This window comes from Pleurodeles waltl, chromosome 11, assembly GCF_031143425.1.
Source record: "Pleurodeles waltl isolate 20211129_DDA chromosome 11, aPleWal1.hap1.20221129, whole genome shotgun sequence".
NCBI lineage: Eukaryota > Metazoa > Chordata > Amphibia > Caudata > Salamandridae > Pleurodeles > Pleurodeles waltl.
Window position 1 is genome coordinate 936,559,461 of NC_090450.1, and position 20,884 is coordinate 936,580,344.

Consider the following 20,884-nt stretch of genomic DNA (forward strand, 5'->3'; position numbering starts at 1 on the left):
TCCTCTGTATAAGAGCCTGGACCTGGGTCGGTTACGGGTTGTTTCGGCACCGAAACCCTGCCTGTATCTCTTTTCGGCTCCGAGGTGGCTTTTTTCTTTTTTGGAGTCGAAACCTCTTGGCGTCGATCTTCGTCGGTGCCGCTGTCTCGGCGTCGAGCCGCTTCTACACCGCCATCTCGGTGTCGTTGCTTTTCTCCAGCACTTTCTCGATCCCGAGAAGGCTGCGTGCCGGTGTCTCGACCGGAGTCGGACGATCTCGGCACTGTCTTGGCCTTTTTCCGTGCCGATGGTCGGTCACCGAATATATGGGTGGAGCCATGGCCTGGTGGCAGTGGCGTCCCCTGGGCCTTGTCACTTTTCTTCTGTGTTGTTTTCGACGTCTTACTCACGGTTCTTTGATCGTCGAATTCCTCGGAGTCCGATTCGTGGATCGAAAAGGCTTCTTCTTCCTCTTGTTCCTCGAATTCTCGGTGCGCTGTCGGCGTGGACGCCATCTGAAGTCTCCTGGCTCGACTGTCACGGAGTGTCTTTCGGGACCGGAACGCACGACAGGCCTCGCAAGTCTCTTCACTGTGCTCAGGCGACAGGCACAGGTTACAGACCAAATGTTGGTCTGTATACGGGTATTTGTTGTGGCATTTGGGACAAAAACGGAACGGGGTCCGTTCCATCGACGTTGTTCGACACGCGGTCGGGCCGACCAGGCCCCGACGGGGGATCGAAAACTACCCCGAAGGGCACCGGAGCGCGTCGATCTTCGATGCGGTGTTGACTCTAACTACGCCGATCCTGAACGCAACAATACCGACGAAAATCTTCCGATATTAACTAACTTTCCGTTCCGAAACTCGGAGCGACAGGAACACGTCCGAACCCGATGGCGGAAAGAAAACAATCGAAGATGGAGTCGACGCCCATGCGCAATGGAGACAGAAGGAGGAGTCACTCGGTCCCGTGACTCGAAAGACTTCTTCGAAGAAAAACAACTTGTAACACTCCGACCCAACACCAGATGGCAAGATATGCAGAACATGTGTATCTACAGCGACAGATGCCATCGAACACAACATTTTCAGACAGTCTGACCAAGTTAAGGAAAGCATCAAGGTGGAAGTCCACAAGATGCTGGAATTGGGAGTCACTGAGCACTCTGACAGCCCCTGGGCTAGCCCAGTGGTCTTAGTCCCCAAACCTCACACCAAAGATGGAAAGAGAGAGATGAGGTTCTGTGTGGACTACAGAGGACTTAATTCTGTCACCAAGACAGATGCCCATCCCATTCCAAGGGCAGATGAATTGATTGATAAGCTAGGTGCTGCCAAATTCTTAAGTACCTTTGACTTGACAGCAGGGTACTGGCAAATCAAAATGGCACCAGGAGCAAAAGAAAAGACAGCATTCTCCACACCTGATGGGCATTATCAGTTCACTGTGATGCCCTTTGGTTTAAAGAATGCCCCTGCCACCTTCCAAAGGTTGGTGAATCAAGTCCTTGCTGGCTTGGAGTCCTTTAGTGCAGCTTATCTTGACGATATTTGTAAAGAAATGGCTCCCTGTTGCAGTTACCCCCCACTTTTTGCCTGATACTGATGCTGACTTGACTGAGAAGTGTGCTGGGACCCTGCTAACCAGGCCCCAGCACCAGTGTTCTTTCACCTAAAATGTACCATTGTTTCCACAATTGGCACACCCTGGCATCCAGATAAGTCCCTTGTAACTGGTACCTCTGCTACCAAGGGCCCTGATGCCAGGGAAGGTCTCTAAGGGCTGCAGCATGTATTATGCCACCCTAGAGACCCCTCACTCAGCACAGACACACTGCTTACAAGCCTGTGTGTGCTAGTGAGAACAAAATGAGAAAGTCGACATGGCACTCCCCTCAGGGTGCCATGCCAGCCTCTCACTGCCTATGCAAGTATAGGTCAGTCACCCCTCTAGCAGGCCTTACAGCCCTAAGGCAGGGTGCACTATACCATAGGTGAGGGTACCAGTGCATGAGCATGGTACCCCTACAGTGTCTAAACAAAACCTTAGACATTGTAAGTGCAGGGTAGCCATAAGAGTATATGGTCTGGGAGTTTGTCAAACACGAACTCCACAGCACCATAATGGCTACACTGAAAACTGGGAAGTTTGGTATCAAACTTCTCAGCACAATAAATGCACACTGATGCCAGTGTACATTTTATTGCAAAATACACCCCAGAGGGCACCTTAGAGGTGCCCCCTGAAACTTAACCGACTGTCTGTGTAGGCTGACTAGTTCCAGCAGCCTGCCACACTAGAGACATGTTGCTGGCCCCATGGGGAGAGTGCCTTTGCCACTCTGAGGCCAGTAACAAAGCCTGCACTGGGTGGAGATGCTAACACCTCCCCTAGGCAGGAGCTGTAACACCTGGCGGTGAGCCTCAATGGCTCACCCCTTTGTCACAGCCCAGCAGGGCACTCCAGCTTAGTGGAGTTGCCCGCCCCCTCCGGCCACGGCCCCTACTTTTGGCGGCAAGGCTGGAGGGAACAAAGAAAATAACAAGGAGGAGTCACTGGCCAGTCAGGACAGCCCCTAAGGTGTCCTGAGCTGAGGTGACTAACTTTTAGAAATCCTCCATCTTGCAGATGGAGGATTCCCCCAATAGGATTAGGGATGTGACCCCCTCCCCTTGGGAGGAGGCACAAAGAGGGTGTACTCACCCTCAGGGCTAGTAGCCATTGGCTACTAACCCCCCAGACCTAAACACGCCCTTAAATTTAGTATTTAAGGGCTCTCCCTGAACCTAGAAATTAGATTCCTGCGACAACAAGAAGAAGGACTGCCCAGCTGAAAACCCCTGCAGATGAAGACCAGAAGACAACAACTGCCTTGGCTCCAGAAACTCACCGGCCTGTCTCCTGCCTTCCAAAGAACTCTGCTCCAGCGACGCCTTCCAAAGGGACCAGCGACCTCTGAATCCTCTGAGGACTGCCCTGCTTCGACGACGACCAGAAACTCCAGAGGACAGCGGACCTGCTCCAAAAAGACTGCAACTTTGTTTCAAGGAGCAGCTTTAAAGACCCCTGCAACTCCCCGCAAGAAGCGTGAGACTTGCAACACTGCACCCGGCGACCCCGACTCGGCTGGTGGAGAACCAACACCTCAGGGAGGACCCCCGGACTACTCTCCGACTGTGAGTACCAAAACCTGTCCCCCCTGAGCCCCCACAGCGCCGCCTGCAGAGGGAATCCCGAGGCTTCCCCTGACCGCGACTCTCTGAAACCTAAGTCCCGACGCCTGGAAAAGACCCTGCACCCGCAGCCCCCAGGACCTGAAGGACCGGACTTTCACTGGAGAAGTGACCCCCAGGAGTCCCTCTCCCTTGCCCAAGTGGAGGTTTCCCCGAGGAAGCCCCCCCTTGCCTGCCTGCAGCGCTGAAGAGATCCGTTGATCTCTCATAGACTAACATTGCAAACCCGACGCTTGTTTCTACACGGCACCCGGCCGCCCCCGCGCTGCTGAGGGTGAAATTTCTGTGTGGGCTTGTGTCCCCCCCGGTGCCCTACAAAAAAAAAACCCTGGTCTGCCCTCCGAAGACGCGGGTACTTACCTGCAAGCAGACCGGAACCGGGGCACCCCCTTCTCTCCATTCTAGCCTATGCGTTTTGGGCACCACTTTGAACTCTGCACCTGACCGGCCCTGAGCTGCTGGTGTGGTGACTTTGGGGTTGCTCTGAACCCCCAACGGTGGGCTACCTTGGACCAAGAACTGAACCCTGTAAGTGTCTTACTTACCTGGTAAAACTAACAAAAACTTACCTCCCCCAGGAACTGTGAAAATTGCACTAAGTGTCTGTAAAGAAATGGCTCCCTGTTGCAGTTACCCCCCACTTTTTGCCTGATACTGATGCTGACTTGACTGAGAAGTGTGCTGGGACCCTGCTAACCAGGCCCCAGCACCAGTGTTCCTTCACCTAAAATGTACCATTGTATCCACAATTGGCACACCCTGGCATTCAGATAAGTCCCTTGTAACTGGTACTTCTAGTACCAAGGGCCCTGATGCCAAGGAAGGTCTCTAAGGGCTGCAGCATGTCTTATGCCACCCTAGAGACCCCTCACTCAGCACAGACACACTGCTTACAAGCCTGTGTGTGCTAGTGAGAACAAAATGAGTAAGTCGACATGGCACTCCCCTCAGGGTGCCATGCCAGCCTCTCACTGCCTATGCAGTATAGGTAAGACACCCCTCTAGCAGGCCTTACAGCCCTAAGGCAGGGTGCACTATACCATAGGTGAGGGTACCAGTGCATGAGCACTGTGCCCCTACAGTGTCTAAACAAAACCTTAGACATTGTAAGTGCAGGGTAGCCATAAGAGTATATGGTCTGGGAGTCTGTCAAACACGAACTCCACAGCACCATAATGGCTACACTGAAAACTGGGAAGTTTGGTATCAAACTTCTCAGCACAATAAATGCACACTGATGCCAGTGTACATTTTATTGTAAAATACACCACAGAGGGCACCTTAGAGGTGCCCCCTGAAACTTAACCGACTATCAGTGTAGGCTGACTAGTTTTAGCAGCCTGCCACAAACCGAGACATGTTGCTGGCCCCATGGGGAGAGTGCCTTTGTCACTCTGAGGCCAGTAACAAAGCCTGCACTGGGTGGAGATGCTAACACCTCTCCCAGGCAGGAATTGTCACACCTGGCGGTGAGCCTCAAAGGCTCACCTCCTTTGTGCCAACCCAGCAGGACACTCCAGCTAGTGGAGTTGCCCGCCCCCTCCGGCCAGGCCCCACTTTTGGCGGCAAGGCCGGAGAAAATAATGAGAATAACAAGGAGGAGTCACTGGCCAGTCAGGACAGCCCCTAAGGTGTCCTGAGCTGAGGTGACTCTAACTTTTAGAAATCCTCCATCTTGCAGATGGAGGATTCCCCCAATAGGGTTAGGATTGTGACCCCCTCCCCTTGGGAGGAGGCACAAAGAGGGTGTACCCACCCTCAGGGCTAGTAGCCATTGGCTACTAACCCCCCAGACCTAAACACGCCCTTAAATTTAGTATTTAAGGGCTACCCTGAACCCTAGAAAATTAGATTCCTGCAACTACAAGAAGAAGGACTGCCCAGCTGAAAAACCCCTGCAGCGGAAGACCAGAAGACGACAACTGCCTTGGCTCCAGAAACTCACCGGCCTGTCTCCTGCCTTCCAAAGATCCTGCTCCAGCGACGCCTTCCAAAGGGACCAGCGACCTCGACATCCTCTGAGGACTGCCCCTGCTTCGAAAAGACAAGAAACTCCCGAGGACAGCGGACCTGCTCCAAGAAAAGCTGCAACTTTGTTTCCAGCAGCTTTAAAGAACCCTGCAAGCTCCCCGCAAGGAGCGTGAGGCTTGCAATACTGCACCCGGCGACCCCGACTCGGCTGGTGGCGATCCAACACCTCAGGAGGGACCCCAGGACTACTCTGATACTGTGAGTACCAAAACCTGTCCCCCCTGAGCCCCCACAGCGCCGCCTGCAGAGGGAATCCCGAGGCTTCCCCTGACCGCGACTCTTTGAACCTAAAGTCCCGACGCCTGGGAGAGACCCTGCACCCGCAGCCCCCAGGACCTGAAGGACCGGACTTTCACTGGAGAAGTGACCCCCAGGAGTCCCTCTCCCTTACCCAAGTGGAGGTTTCCCCGAGGAACCCCCCCCTTGCCTGCCTGCAGCGCTGGAGAGATCCCGAGATCTCTCATAGACTAACATTGCGAACCCGACGCTTGTGTCTACACTGCACCCGGCCGCCCCCGCGCTGCGGAGGGTGAAATTTCTGTGTGGGCTTGTGTCCCCCCCGGTGCCCTACAAAACCCCCCTGGTCTGCCCTCCGAAGACGCGGGTACTTACCTGCAAGCAGACCGGAACCGGGGCACCCCCTTCTCTCCATTCTAGCCTATGTGTTTTGGGCACCACTTTGAACTCTGCACCTGACCGGCCCTGAGCTGCTGGTGTGGTGACTTTGGGGTTGCTCTGAACCCCCAACGGTGGGCTACCTTGGACCAAGAACTGAACCCTGTAAGTGTCTTACTTACCTGGTAAAACTAACAAATACTTACCTCCCCTAGGAACTGTGAAAATTGCACTAAGTGTCCACTTTTAAAACAGCTATTTGTCAATAACTTGAAAAGTATACATGCAATTTTTATGATTTGAAGTTCCTAAAGTACTTACCTGCAATACCTTTCGAATGAGATATTACATGTAGAATTTGAACCTGTGGTTCTTAAAATAAACTAAGAAAATATATTTTTCTATATAAAAACCTATTGGCTGGATTTGTCTCTGAGTGTGTGTACCTCATTTATTGCCTATGTGTATGTACAACAAATGCTTAACACTACTCCTTGGATAAGCCTACTGCTCGACCACACTACCACAAAATAGAGCATTAGTATTATCTCTTTTTACCACTATTTTACCTCTAAGGGGAACCCTTGGACTCTGTGCATGCTATTCCTTACTTTGAAATAGCACATACAGAGCCAACTTCCTACATTGGTGGATCAGCGGTGGGGTACAAGACTTTGCATTTGCTGGACTACTCAGCCAATACCTGATCACACGACAAATTCCAAAATTGTCATTAGAAATTGATTTTTGCAATTTGAAAAGTTTTCTAAATTCTTAAAAGACCTGCTAGGGCCTTGTGTTAGATCCTGTTTAGCATTTCTTTTAGAGTTTAAAAGTTTGTAAAAGTTTGAATTAGATTCTAGAACCAGTTATAGATTCTTAAAAAGTATTCCAACTTTTAGAAGCAAAATGTCTAGCACAGATGTGAATGTGGTGGAACTCGACACCACACCTTACCTCCATCTACAGATGAGAGAGCTAAGGTCACTCTGTAAACTAAAGAAAATAACAATGGGCCCCAAACCTACCAAAATACAGCTCCAGGAGCTTTTGGCAGAGTTTGAAAAGGCCAACCCCTCTGAGGGTGGCAACTCAGAGGAAGAGGATAGTGACTTGGAGGACAATTCCCCCCTACCAGTCCTATCTAGGGAGAACAGGGTCCCTCAAACCCTGACTCCAAAAATAATAGTCAGAGATGCTGGTTCCCTCACAGGAGAGACCAACACCTCTGAAATCACTGAGGATAACCCCAGTGAAGAGGACATCCAGTTAGCCAGGATGGCCAAAAGATTGGCTTTGGAAAAGCAGCTCCTAGCCATAGAAAGGGAAAGAAAAGAGATGGGCCTAGGTCCCATCAATGGTGGCAGCAACTTAAATAGGGTCAGAGATTCTCCTGACATCCTAAAAATCCCCAAAGGGATTGTAACAAAATATGAAGATGGTGATGACATCACCAAATGGTTCACAGCTTTTGAGAGGGCTTGTGTAACCAGAAAAGTAAACAGATCTCACTGGGGTGCTCTCCTTTGGGAAATGTTCACTGGAAAGTGTAGGGATAGACTCCTCACACTCTCTGGAAAAGATGCAGAATCTTATGACCTCATGAAGGGTACCCTGATTGAGGGCTTTGGATTCTCCACTGAGGAGTATAGAATTAGATTCAGGGGGGCTCAAAAATCCTCGAGCCAGACCTGGGTTGATTTTGTAGACTACTCAGTCAAAACACTGGATGGTTGGTTAACTGGAAATGAAGTGTGTAACTATGTTGGGCTTTATAATTTGTTTATGAAAGAACACATTTTAAGTAACTGCTTCAATGAAAAGTTGCATCAGTATCTGGTAGACCTAGGTCCAATTTCTCCCCAAGAATTGGGAAAGAAGGCAGACCACTGGGTCAAGACTAGAGTAACCAAAACTTCCACAGGGGGTGACCAAAAGAAAGGGGTTACAAAAACTCCCCAGGAGAAAGTGGGTGACACTAGAAACAAAGAAAAAGAGTCCTCTGTAGGCCCCCAAAAACCAGAACAGGTGGGTGGGCCCCAAGACACAACCCAAAACAAAGGTGGGTACCAGGGTAAGAACTGGGATGCCACTAAGGCATGGTGCCACAACTGTAAACAGTCTGGGCACCACACCAAGGACACTTCTTGTCCCAAAAACAAACCCCAGAACAAGATTCCAGGGGTAACCAGTGTAGCCATGGGAGATGACTCCTCAGATGAGGAGGTCTTCATAGCCTTCAACTGGAAACAGGGCCCAACAGGTGAGTCGGAGATTCCAGAGGGAAGTAGACACTTCCACCACCTACTGGTGAATGGAATCCCAACCACTGCCCTGAGAGACACTTGTGCCAGTCACACTATTGTGCATGACAGGCTGGTGCTCTCAAACCAGTACATCCCAGGTGAGACTGCCAGGGTAAGAGTTAGCCTAGACAGGGTCACTAAGAGACCTGTGGCTTTAGTGCCCATAGAAGTGGGTGGCACTCTTAGCTGGAGAAGGGTAGTAGTCAGTACAGACCTCCCCCTTGATTGTCTCCTTGGAAATGACTACCCAGAGGTTAGTCAGAGCCCAAGAGAGGAACTGGTCCAGTGCCAGTCCTCTCCCAAGGATTCTGGAAGTCCTGCCTCTGCAGTAAATGCAAGCAGACCCCAGAAGAAGAAGAAAAGAAAACAGAGTAGGAAGGGTGGACAACCTTTAGCCAAGGTTACAGCAAGCCAAGGAGATTCTGCCCCAGTAGGGGAGAACTCCAAAAATGGCCCTGATAAAGTCCAACCTGACCCACAAGAAGTCCTGGCTAGTCAGGCAACTGTTAAACCTGAGTGGGTGGCTCCTCAGCTAACAGAAGAAAGAGTGGAAGAAGGGTGTTTACTACAAGATGTGGTAACCCCCCACTCTAATACAGCAGACAGGCAACCTGAACCCAAAGAAGCCTGTAACTTAGCCCCTTCCCTTTTAGGTGAAGAGCTAAAGGTGTGGTTCTGGGCACTGACAGCTGTCAGTGGCCTCTGCTGGGTGTTAGCCTTTATGGCTGCACTATCCTTGGCATGGTGGTCTGACCCCATGCCAAATAACAAGTTAGGCCCCCTGACCCTGTTGGTCATGGTGGGGTTACTCCAGCTCTGGGTAACCTCTTTGGGTAAGCTAGGGGTGACCCTGGCTAAGATAAGATTAGCAGAGGTGGATACCTCTGACCTCAAAATAGAGAGAATGGGTGAAGACATAAAAAGCACAGACAAGAGGCAGTTCAGACTAGGTCCTATCACTGTGGAAGTGGGTCAGTTCCCCAGAGGGAATGACCTGAACAGGAGGATGTAAGGCAGAGTAGGCCCTGCAACAAACCAGCCATTTCCTCTACTCTTCCTCGCCTGACAGACTAGGGAGACTCTTCCAGCGTTGGCTAAGTCTCCTGGCCTGTGGGCTGGGGGGGGCTTGTGTAAAGAAATGGCTCCCTGTTGCAGTTACCCCCCACTTTTTGCCTGATACTGATGCTGACTTGACTGAGAAGTGTGCTGGGACCCTGCTAACCAGGCCCCAGCACCAGTGTTCCTTCACCTAAAATGTACCATTGTATCCACAATTGGCACACCCTGGCATTCAGATAAGTCCCTTGTAACTGGTACTTCTAGTACCAAGGGCCCTGATGCCAAGGAAGGTCTCTAAGGGCTGCAGCATGTCTTATGCCACCCTAGAGACCCCTCACTCAGCACAGACACACTGCTTACAAGCCTGTGTGTGCTAGTGAGAACAAAATGAGTAAGTCGACATGGCACTCCCCTCAGGGTGCCATGCCAGCCTCTCACTGCCTATGCAGTATAGGTAAGACACCCCTCTAGCAGGCCTTACAGCCCTAAGGCAGGGTGCACTATACCATAGGTGAGGGTACCAGTGCATGAGCACTGTGCCCCTACAGTGTCTAAACAAAACCTTAGACATTGTAAGTGCAGGGTAGCCATAAGAGTATATGGTCTGGGAGTCTGTCAAACACGAACTCCACAGCACCATAATGGCTACACTGAAAACTGGGAAGTTTGGTATCAAACTTCTCAGCACAATAAATGCACACTGATGCCAGTGTACATTTTATTGTAAAATACACCACAGAGGGCACCTTAGAGGTGCCCCCTGAAACTTAACCGACTATCAGTGTAGGCTGACTAGTTTTAGCAGCCTGCCACAAACCGAGACATGTTGCTGGCCCCATGGGGAGAGTGCCTTTGTCACTCTGAGGCCAGTAACAAAGCCTGCACTGGGTGGAGATGCTAACACCTCTCCCAGGCAGGAATTGTCACACCTGGCGGTGAGCCTCAAAGGCTCACCTCCTTTGTGCCAACCCAGCAGGACACTCCAGCTAGTGGAGTTGCCCGCCCCCTCCGGCCAGGCCCCACTTTTGGCGGCAAGGCCGGAGAAAATAATGAGAATAACAAGGAGGAGTCACTGGCCAGTCAGGACAGCCCCTAAGGTGTCCTGAGCTGAGGTGACTCTAACTTTTAGAAATCCTCCATCTTGCAGATGGAGGATTCCCCCAATAGGGTTAGGATTGTGACCCCCTCCCCTTGGGAGGAGGCACAAAGAGGGTGTACCCACCCTCAGGGCTAGTAGCCATTGGCTACTAACCCCCCAGACCTAAACACGCCCTTAAATTTAGTATTTAAGGGCTACCCTGAACCCTAGAAAATTAGATTCCTGCAACTACAAGAAGAAGGACTGCCCAGCTGAAAAACCCCTGCAGCGGAAGACCAGAAGACGACAACTGCCTTGGCTCCAGAAACTCACCGGCCTGTCTCCTGCCTTCCAAAGATCCTGCTCCAGCGACGCCTTCCAAAGGGACCAGCGACCTCGACATCCTCTGAGGACTGCCCCTGCTTCGAAAAGACAAGAAACTCCCGAGGACAGCGGACCTGCTCCAAGAAAAGCTGCAACTTTGTTTCCAGCAGCTTTAAAGAACCCTGCAAGCTCCCCGCAAGGAGCGTGAGGCTTGCAATACTGCACCCGGCGACCCCGACTCGGCTGGTGGCGATCCAACACCTCAGGAGGGACCCCAGGACTACTCTGATACTGTGAGTACCAAAACCTGTCCCCCCTGAGCCCCCACAGCGCCGCCTGCAGAGGGAATCCCGAGGCTTCCCCTGACCGCGACTCTTTGAACCTAAAGTCCCGACGCCTGGGAGAGACCCTGCACCCGCAGCCCCCAGGACCTGAAGGACCGGACTTTCACTGGAGAAGTGACCCCCAGGAGTCCCTCTCCCTTACCCAAGTGGAGGTTTCCCCGAGGAACCCCCCTCTTGCCTGCCTGCAGCGCTGGAGAGATCCCGAGATCTCTCATAGACTAACATTGCGAACCCGACGCTTGTGTCTACACTGCACCCGGCCGCCCCCGCGCTGCGGAGGGTGAAATTTCTGTGTGGGCTTGTGTCCCCCCCGGTGCCCTACAAAACCCCCCTGGTCTGCCCTCCGAAGACGCGGGTACTTACCTGCAAGCAGACCGGAACCGGGGCACCCCCTTCTCTCCATTCTAGCCTATGTGTTTTGGGCACCACTTTGAACTCTGCACCTGACCGGCCCTGAGCTGCTGGTGTGGTGACTTTGGGGTTGCTCTGAACCCCCAACGGTGGGCTACCTTGGACCAAGAACTGAACCCTGTAAGTGTCTTACTTACCTGGTAAAACTAACAAATACTTACCTCCCCTAGGAACTGTGAAAATTGCACTAAGTGTCCACTTTTAAAACAGCTATTTGTCAATAACTTGAAAAGTATACATGCAATTTTTATGATTTGAAGTTCCTAAAGTACTTACCTGCAATACCTTTCGAATGAGATATTACATGTAGAATTTGAACCTGTGGTTCTTAAAATAAACTAAGAAAATATATTTTTCTATATAAAAACCTATTGGCTGGATTTGTCTCTGAGTGTGTGTACCTCATTTATTGCCTATGTGTATGTACAACAAATGCTTATCACTACTCCTTGGATAAGCCTACTGCTCGACCACACTACCACAAAATAGAGCATTAGTATTATCTCTTTTTACCACTATTTTACCTCTAAGGGGAACCCTTGGACTCTGTGCATGCTATTCCTTACTTTGAAATAGCACATACAGAGCCAACTTCCTACAGTGTCCACTTTTGAAATAGCTATTTGTGAATAACTTGAAAAGTATACATGCAATTGAAATGATTCAAAGTTCCTAATGTACTTACCTGCAATACCTTTCAAACAAGATATTACATGTTAAATTTGAACCTGTGGTTCTTAAAATAAACTAAGAAAAGATATTTTTCTATAACAAAACCTATTGGCTGGATTTGTCTCTGAGTGTGTGTACCTCATTTATTGTCTATGTGTATGTACAACAAATGCTTAACACTACTCCTTGGATAAGCCTACTGCTCGACCACACTACCACAAAATAGAGCATTAGTATTATCTCTTTTTACCACTATTTTACCTCTAAGGGGAACCCTTGGACTCTGTGCATGCTATTCCTTACTTTGAAATAGCACATACAGAGCCAACTTCCTACAATATTGCTGTCTTTAGCTCCAGCTGGCAGGATCACCTGGTCCACCTGAATAATGTTTTGAAGGCCCTGCAAGCAGCAGGCATCTCTATCAAGGCATCCAAATGCCAGATAGGGCAGGGAACTGTGGTTTACTTGGGACACCCTGTAGGTGGAGGCCAAGTTCAGCCACTCCAGCCCAAGATCCGAGACTATTCTGGACTGGGCAGCTCCAAAAACCCAGACTCAAGTCAGGGCATTCCTTGGCTTGACTGGGTACTACAGGAGGTTTGTGAAGGGATATGGATCCATAGTGACACCCCTCACAGAACTTACCTCCAAGAAAATGCCCAAGAAGGTAAACTGGACTGTAGAATGCCAACAGGCCTTTGACACCCTGAAGCAAGCTATGTGCACAGCACCAGTTCTAAAAGCTCCAGATTACTCCAAGCAGTTCATTGTGCAGACTGATGCCTCAGAACATGGGATAGGGGCAGTTTTGTCCCAAACAAATGATGATGGCCTTGACCAGACTGTTGCTTTCATTAGCAGGAGGTTACTCCCCAGGGAGCAGCGTTGGAGTGCCATTGAGAGGGAGGCCTTCGCTGTGGTTTGGTCCCTGAAGAAGCTGTGACCATACCTCTTTGGTACTCACTTTGTAGTTCAGACTGACCACAGACCTTTCAGATGGCTAATGCAAATGAAAGGTGAAAATCCAAAACTGTAGAGGTGGTCCATCTCCCTACGGGGAATGGACTTTATAGTGGAACACAGACCTGGGACTGCCCATTCCAATACAGATGGCCTTTCCAGGTTCTTCCACATAGAAAATGAAGACTCTCTTGGGAAAGGTTAGTCTCATCCTCTTTCGTTTGGGGGGGGGGGGGGGGGGGGGGGGGGGGGGTTTGTAAGGAAATGCCTCCTTGGCATGGTTACCCCCTGACTTTTTGCCTTTGCTGATGCCAAGTTATGATTTGAAAGTGTGCTGAGGCCTGCTAACCAGGCCTCAGCACCATTGTTCTTTCCCTAAACTGTACTTTTGTTTCCACAATTGGCACACCCTGGCATCCAGGTAAGTCCCTTGTAACTGGTAACCCTGGTACCAAGGGCCCTGATGCCAGGGAAGGTCTCTAAGGGCTGCAGCATATCTTATGCCACCCTGGGGACCCCTCACTCTGCACAGACACACTGCTTGCCAGCTTGTATGTGCTGGTGGGTAGAAAATGACTAAGTCGACATGGCACTCCCCTCATCGTGCCATGCCAACCTCACACTGCCTATGGTATAGATAAGTCACCCCTCTAGCAGGCGTTACAGCCCTAAGGCAGGGTGCACTATACCATAGGTGAGGGCATAGGTGCATGAGCACTATGCCCCTACAGTGTCTAAGCAAAACCTTAGACATTGTAAGTGCAGGGTAGCCATAAGAGTATATGGTCTGGGAGTCTGTCATACATGAACTCCACAGCACCATAATGGCTACACTGAAAACTGGGAAGTTTGGTATCAAACTTCTCAGCACAATAAATGCACACTGATGCCACTGTACATTTTATTGTAAAATACACCCCAGAGGGCATCTTAGAGATGCCCCCTGAAACCATACCTGACTTCCAGTGTGGGCTGACTAGTTTTAGCAGCCTGCCGCACACCAGACATGTTGCTGGCCACATGGGGAGAGTGCCTTTGTCACTCTGTGGCTAGTAAAGCCTGTACTGGGTGGAGGTGCTTCTCACCTCCCCCCTGCAGGAACTGTCTGCCAGCAGGTAAGTACCCGTGACTTCGGAGGGCAGACCAGGGGGGTTTTGTAGGGCACCGGGGGGACACAAGTCAGCACAAAAGGTACACCTTCAGCGGCACGGGGGCGGCCGGGTGCAGAGTGCAAACAGGCGTCGGGTTTGGATAGGTTTCAATGGGAGACACAGAGGTCTCTTCAGCGATGCAGGCAGGCAAGGGGGGAGGCTCCTCGGGGTAGCTAACACCTGGGCAAAGGAGAGGGCCACCTGGGGGTCGCTCCTGCACTGGAGGTCAGATCCTTCAGGTCCTGGGGGCTGCGGGTGCAGTGTTTCCCAGGCGTCGGGGTCTTTGAAGCAGGCAGTTGCGGTCAGGGGAAACCTCTGGATTCCCTCTGCAGGCGTCGCTGGGCGGGCTCAGGGGGGTCAACTCTGGCTACTCACAGGGTTGCAGTCGCCGGGGAGTCCTCCCTGTAGTGTTGGTTCTCCGCAGGTCGAGACGGGGGCGTCGGGTGCAGAGCGGAAAGTCTCACGTTTTCAGCGGGAAACGTGTGGTCTTTAAAAGTTGCTTCTTTGTTGCAAAGTTGCAGTCTTTGTGGAACAGGGCCGCTGTCCTCGGGAGTTCTTGGTCCTTTTAGATGCAGGGTAGTCCTCTGAGGCTTCAGAGGTCGCTGGACCCTGGGGGACGCGTCGCTGTTGCAGTTTTTCTTCAAGAGGGGACACAGGCCGGTAGGGCTGGGGCCAAAGCAGTTGGTGTCTCCCGTCTTCTCTGCAGGGCTTCAGGTCAGCAGTCCTTCTTCGTCTTCAGGTTGCAGGAATCTATCTTGCTTGGTTCTGGGGGCCCCTAAATACTCAATTTAGGGTGTGTTTAGGTCTGGGGGGTTAGTAGCCAATGGCTACTAGCCCTGAGGGTGGCTACACTCTCTTTGTACCTCCTCCCCGAGGGGAGGGGGGCACATCCCTAATCCTATTGGGGGAATCCTCCATCTGCAAGATGGAGGATTTCTAAAAGTCAGAGTCACCTCAGCTCAGGACACCTTAGGGGTTGTCCTGACTGACCAGTGACGACTCCTTGTTTTTCTCATTATCTCCTCCGGCCTTGCCGCCAAAAGTGGGGCCGTGGCCGGAGGGGGCAGGCATCTCCACTAGCTGGGATGCCCTGTGGCGCTGTAACAAAGGGGGTGAGCCTTTGAGGGTCACCGCCAGGTGTTACAGTTCCTGCAGGGGGAGGTGAGAAGCACCTCCACCCAGTACAGGCTTTGTTACTAGCCACAGAATGACAAAGGCACTCTCCCCATGTGGCCAGCAACATGTCTGGTGTGTGGCAGGCTGGCAAATCTAGTCAGCCCACACTGGAAGTCGGGTATGTTTTCAGGGGGCATTTCTAAGATGCCCTCTGGGTGTATTTCACAATAAAATGTACACTGGCATCAGTGTGCATTTACTATGCTGAGAAGTTTGACACTAAACTTCCCAGTTTTCAGTGTAGCCATTATGGTGCTGTGGAGTTCGTGTATGACAGACTCCCAGACCATATACTCTTATGGCTACCCTGCACTTACAATGTCTAAGGTTTTGCTTAGAGACTGTAGGGGCATAGTGCTCATGCATTTATGCCCTCACCTGTGGTATAGTGCACCCTGCCTTAGGTCTGTAAGGCCTGCTAGAGGGGTGACTTATCTATGCCATAGGCAGTGTGAGGTTGGCATGGCACCCTGAGGGGAATGCCATGTCGACTTAGTCATTTTATCCCCACTAGCACACACAAGCTGGAAAGCAGTGTGTCTGTGCTGAGTGATGGGTCCCCAGGGTGGCATAAGACTTGCAGCAGCCCTTAGAGACCTTCCCTGGCATCAGGGCCCTTGGTACCAGGGGTACCAGTCACAAGGGACTTAACTGGATGCCAGGCTGTGCCAATTGTGGAGACAAAAGGTACAGTTTTAGGGAAAGAACACTGGTGCTGGGGCCTGGTTAGCAGGCCTCAGCACACTTTCAAATCATAACTTGGCATCAGCAAAGGCAAAAAGTCAGGGGGTAACCATGCCAAGGAGGCATTTCCTTACAACTCTCTTCTGAGGCCTGCTTGAGGGGGCAAATCAACACTGTATCAGGGGATGTATCAAGCCCATTGGCATCCTGGAAGCTCATATATCAACTGGCATCATTATGTGGGAAAATCATTCCCATAACCACTACCGTATCTCTAGGTGGTGGTAAACTATGATCACAATCTAAACCAAAAGTATTATGGAGCCTTGGCAGTAGAGTGTCTGAATGAGGCTGTAAGGGAAATGGCTCATGGTCGGACAAAAGAGTTGCAACGTATCACCCTCTGGCGACTTCAGGACTGATGCTGATGCTAATGAAAAAGGGACCAATGCAGGTCTTGGAACCAGAACGGAAGCCAGCAACAGAGTCAGTGTGGAACCGGAGATGGGTTAGAGGGGCTTCGATGGCACAGAGGACAGAGCTGCTAGCGATAACTCGGCTAGAGGACCCTCTAGATCCTTGGGGTCCAAAGACAAGCCAGAGGAAGCAGAATGAGTGTCAAATATGTGCAGCATATCCTTCCTTAAAGGCTTTGACCTGCTGCAATGTCGCTGATGTCCAGGGGACCTCTGGCTCATTAGGACCACCAACGGAATTGCCTCCTCAATCAGGAATCAAGAGAGAGATGAACTGGCACCTTAGAGCTCTTGCAACTTCTCTTTAGCAAAGAGTGCTGGATGGGGTCAAGTACTGCTTTGCGTCTTCTGTTTTCTCTTAGATTAGGATTTTGACTTACTGGATAACTTTCAACATGAAGATGACCTCTCACTGGATTGACCTAGCGAGAAGAACTCAAGCAAGATTCATGATTTCTATGTTTAGTGATGTACAGCTTTACTTCACAGTCCTGGATCATCACTGGGTGCAACAGAACACAATTGGAGTCGCGCTCAAGCTGAAATAGTAGACACACCTTGTGAAAGGTCATGCCCATTACTAACATTTGTTTCCAAGAGTCACATTTTGGTTTGAACCCTGTGGTCTTATGTGCAGACATCGTTCCCTTGCACCATGGATTTGATTTGGAAAACTGTATGACACAAGAGGGAGCAGAGCTCCAGATCAAAATCTGAAGGCGCAGAAAGGAAGGAACGGACTTTGGTGCACAGGAGTGGAGCTTGTATGCAGTTTTGCTATGTCAATCTTTGGGCGGAACAAATCAACATGGAGGCACAAGGTATTATCAGGTGGCATGTGGGAGCACTGCAATGAATGATGTCAGGATCCAGCCTGGCGAATATACTGCAGATCAGTAATCTGTGGTTATAAATATCCATCAGAAGATTTTTTTCCAGAAGGACTTTCTCTAGAATCTGACATTTGGTTACCAAGTGCCCAAGAGACACGTTATCATATGTAGACATGCTGTGATGCATGATTAGGTTCTTCTCCTTTAATTATTGTGAATACACTCTCAATATGAATAGCTTGTTGTCTGATAAGAGTCTAAAGATTTGTGTACCAATATTATCTTGCCCAAGCAGTGGGTACAACTTTAAATCTACAGAGAATCAGAGGAACAGAAGGAAAGGTGTGTGGGGGAGGGCTAACCTCTACCTGTCTTAACCCTACTGCAGGTATCAGCAGGTCACTGACTAGGCACATCAGATGCTACACTAAGATTATAATTTTGTTGCTAAGTGCAGGGCTACAAAGCTTGTGGCTCTGCAGAAAAGATCACATCAACTTAAAGAATTTGGGGCGATTGGTCTCGGAAGAAGCAACCAATATTCACATTTATCACAGGAGAGGCAATTTTGCAGCTTTCACATTCACATTGTCTTTCCAGTGACCTATGATTTGTTGTCAGTGACAATGTTTCCCTTCCTGGACAATCTGCAATATGGAACAATAAACATGCCATTAGCTAACATAGGTAATGTAGGACTGTTTTCTTTGCATCTGTGCTCCTATCTGGTAAGTCTTCTTGTCGTGTTGGCCTCACGTTCCAGTGTTCTCATATCTTTCAAGTACTGTCAATGTCATGAAATCCTTAGGTGAATGAACGCTCTATAAATGCTGTATAAATGTATAACACAACCAGACACGAAAGGAAGCTTTGGTGGTTTACTACGCTAAATGCTTGTCTAGGTGCTTTCTTATTGGTAGTGAAAATCACAATGCAGGTCACAATCAAACAGGTAATTATTGATGAGAGAGGTTTCCCCACCGACGAGAAAGACCTTGCGCAGCCAAGGCAGTTATTGAGGAATCTACTAAGGTTCTCAACTAAGACAACCAAGGCTGTTTTGGCATTTTCTTTTGTTGTCAATGAGGAGTTATTCAGGAGAGGGCACAATTCCCACCAACAAGCCCTGGATTAGATCAGAAACGTTTGTCTTTGGAAGGGTCTAAGTGTTTGAATTTGTGTTTTTTTTTTCTCTCAGTAGAAGCAGGAGATGCACTCTGTTACTCATGGTTTTAACAGGGGCTGGAAGCCATACTTTTTGCCTTTGGCTGGTACAGATTGTCAAATCTAAAAAAGGTGGTGTGGCAAAAGCTCCAAGAGAAAGAAATGAAGGAAATGTCTCTTAACTTGCTTAATAGTAGTGGATTATAATCTGTATGTACCTTCTAAGGCTACAAAGTGCAAAGCTCCTTTAGAGGATCCTCATAACAATATCTGGAGTAGCACATCTGAGACGTACAATCAATACAGAAACAAGCAATGAAGTCGATATGCCAAAAGCACTATTGGGTTGCATGACTTTTTTTTAATACTGTTGTGTACAAAACTGTACTGGTGTTTCTCAGTTTACTGACAGCATTTGATTACTGGATAATGTGCTTGTGGAATTTTTCAAAACCTTCAAAGCAGAGCAGGGTATTTACTGATCCCTGGGAAAGATCCTGCGATTAGAACTTCTGTTCTTACTGTGGAAAATGACTGGATGAGATTTAGTTGTCAATCATTCAGGCAAACATATCTGCATAATTTCGAAGGCAAGCACAAGGAGGTTGCAAACCTTACCCCTCTGGGCACGGTGTTTCAACACAGAGGTCTTATAAGATAAAGGTTTGAAAGCTAGAGGTTCTAACTCAAAGGAAGTAAGAGAAAAAGACAGTACCTTTGAAGGACACCAGCATGCTCTGTAGGTAGGCATGTCGCACCCCAGAAGTGGATGTTTTTAGGCTGTAGGCTTTCCTGTACCAATCCACCAACATTTTGGGCACTTCGTTGTTGAATTTCTGACACCAGAGAGTGAGGACGGACACTGCATGTACCAGGGTGCCTTCATGAACTAAATGAGAGAGAAAAAGGTGAAATCACCAACAGCACTGCTATCGCACTCACACACCATCTCACATAAGCCAGTAAACAAGTTCAATTTAAACATGACTGCAAGGTGACAAAAGCTGCAATAACAGCTGTGGGAGCAGAAGCTGTAATATATTTACCTTCCTGTGTCAGAAAGGGAATGAAGAGCTCCAACACTACTGCACTCAGAGCCTGACTGGAGGATCCAGAAACACCATGGTAACTTAAGCTGCCTATCCCTGGAGGCAAAAAAAAATTTTGGTTTATTGTGCAAAACAAACTTAATCCACAGAGAAAACATGGAAGCCGGAAAGACATCTCAACATTCAACACTGACAACTACTTAAAACATGGAGCTCACAGATCTGAATCTCAACTGGATTAATTTACTATGTGCATGTTGAGAACAACCATTTGTAATGCATAGGTCTTGCGTTTTCTTGAGTTAGAGCTATTGGCATTGTAAATTCATAATTGGACTCTTCTTGCCACATAAATTGGTCAACCATGCCTCATAATTTCATTTTTTCCTGCCATATAATTACAGTGGCCAGCATTTAACTAAAGCACTTCCATTTACCTTCTTCCTCTATCTTAAAACATATGCAATTATCATATAAACCTTTATCAGAAATAAACGTTTGGCATTAGAGTGTAATGCTCACAACACTAACAAAAATAAAATTTGGGACAGATTGGAGAGTGAAAGGAAAGAGGGAGTAAAGATGAAGAGGACAAGTAACTTAGTAACAGTGTCATAGGCTCTGGAGTAAGAAAGGAAAATAGTTGGCTGGACGTTTGGTAGGAAAACAGAGCGGTAATTAAAGTTGAGTGAGGTCCGTAGATCTCTGGGCCCCGGTGCCACTGCACCTGTTGCTCCATTGATAACTAGGCCTCAGGAGGGAAAGTGGATGGGGCAGAGAAAGAGAAGCAAAGAGAATACAACAGACAAAGGAAAAAAAGAGAAGGGGTCACAGAGAAATAAAAGAAAGGGAAAGAAAGAACCATAAAGTGAAAGGACAACTAAGAGAAGAAATAGAGCAAACGTGAGACAAAAGAAAAAAGAGAAGGAAACGAAAGATAGAGGAAAAATTAATTAAATATGTCTGAAAAGAAAGAGAAAAATGAACATTAGAGGAAAAAAAAAAAAGATGGTGGGAGAAACGAGCAGCGAAAGAACCAGGGCATGTATGCATTCACACGTTTCTCAGAGACACAGAATGGGAAAAACACTTTGACACTTCTGGTTCCGACAAGTAACTTGTGGTTTCCACATACATACAGTAAAAGAGGGCTTTATATTAAAACGTGAATTGACAGATAAAGATAAGAAAAATACCAGAGAAAGGAAGGACAGTCTTTAAAAAAAAAAAATGTGAAAGGACGCCTACAGAGTCAAATGAAAGAGCAAATAAAGGACAAAACTAGAATGAAGGGGAGAGAAAAAAAATAGTGAAAGACTGAACGTCTACA

At 49.0% G+C, this 20,884-nt stretch overlaps 1 protein-coding gene across 2 annotated transcripts in view; it reads right to left on the reverse strand.

The window, feature by feature from the left end:
- GCN1 (GCN1 activator of EIF2AK4) overlaps positions 1–20,884 on the reverse strand; it is a 1,158,386-nt gene that overhangs the window by 951,888 nt on the left and 185,614 nt on the right. For both annotated transcript variants that reach the window (XM_069215038.1, XM_069215039.1), the window contains exons 13-14: positions 19,552–19,650; positions 19,221–19,394 (exon numbers count right to left, since the gene is read on the reverse strand). In XM_069215038.1, coding sequence (XP_069071139.1) covers positions 19,221–19,394; positions 19,552–19,650 — 273 coding nt within the window. The remainder of the gene's footprint in view (positions 1–19,220; positions 19,395–19,551; positions 19,651–20,884) is intronic.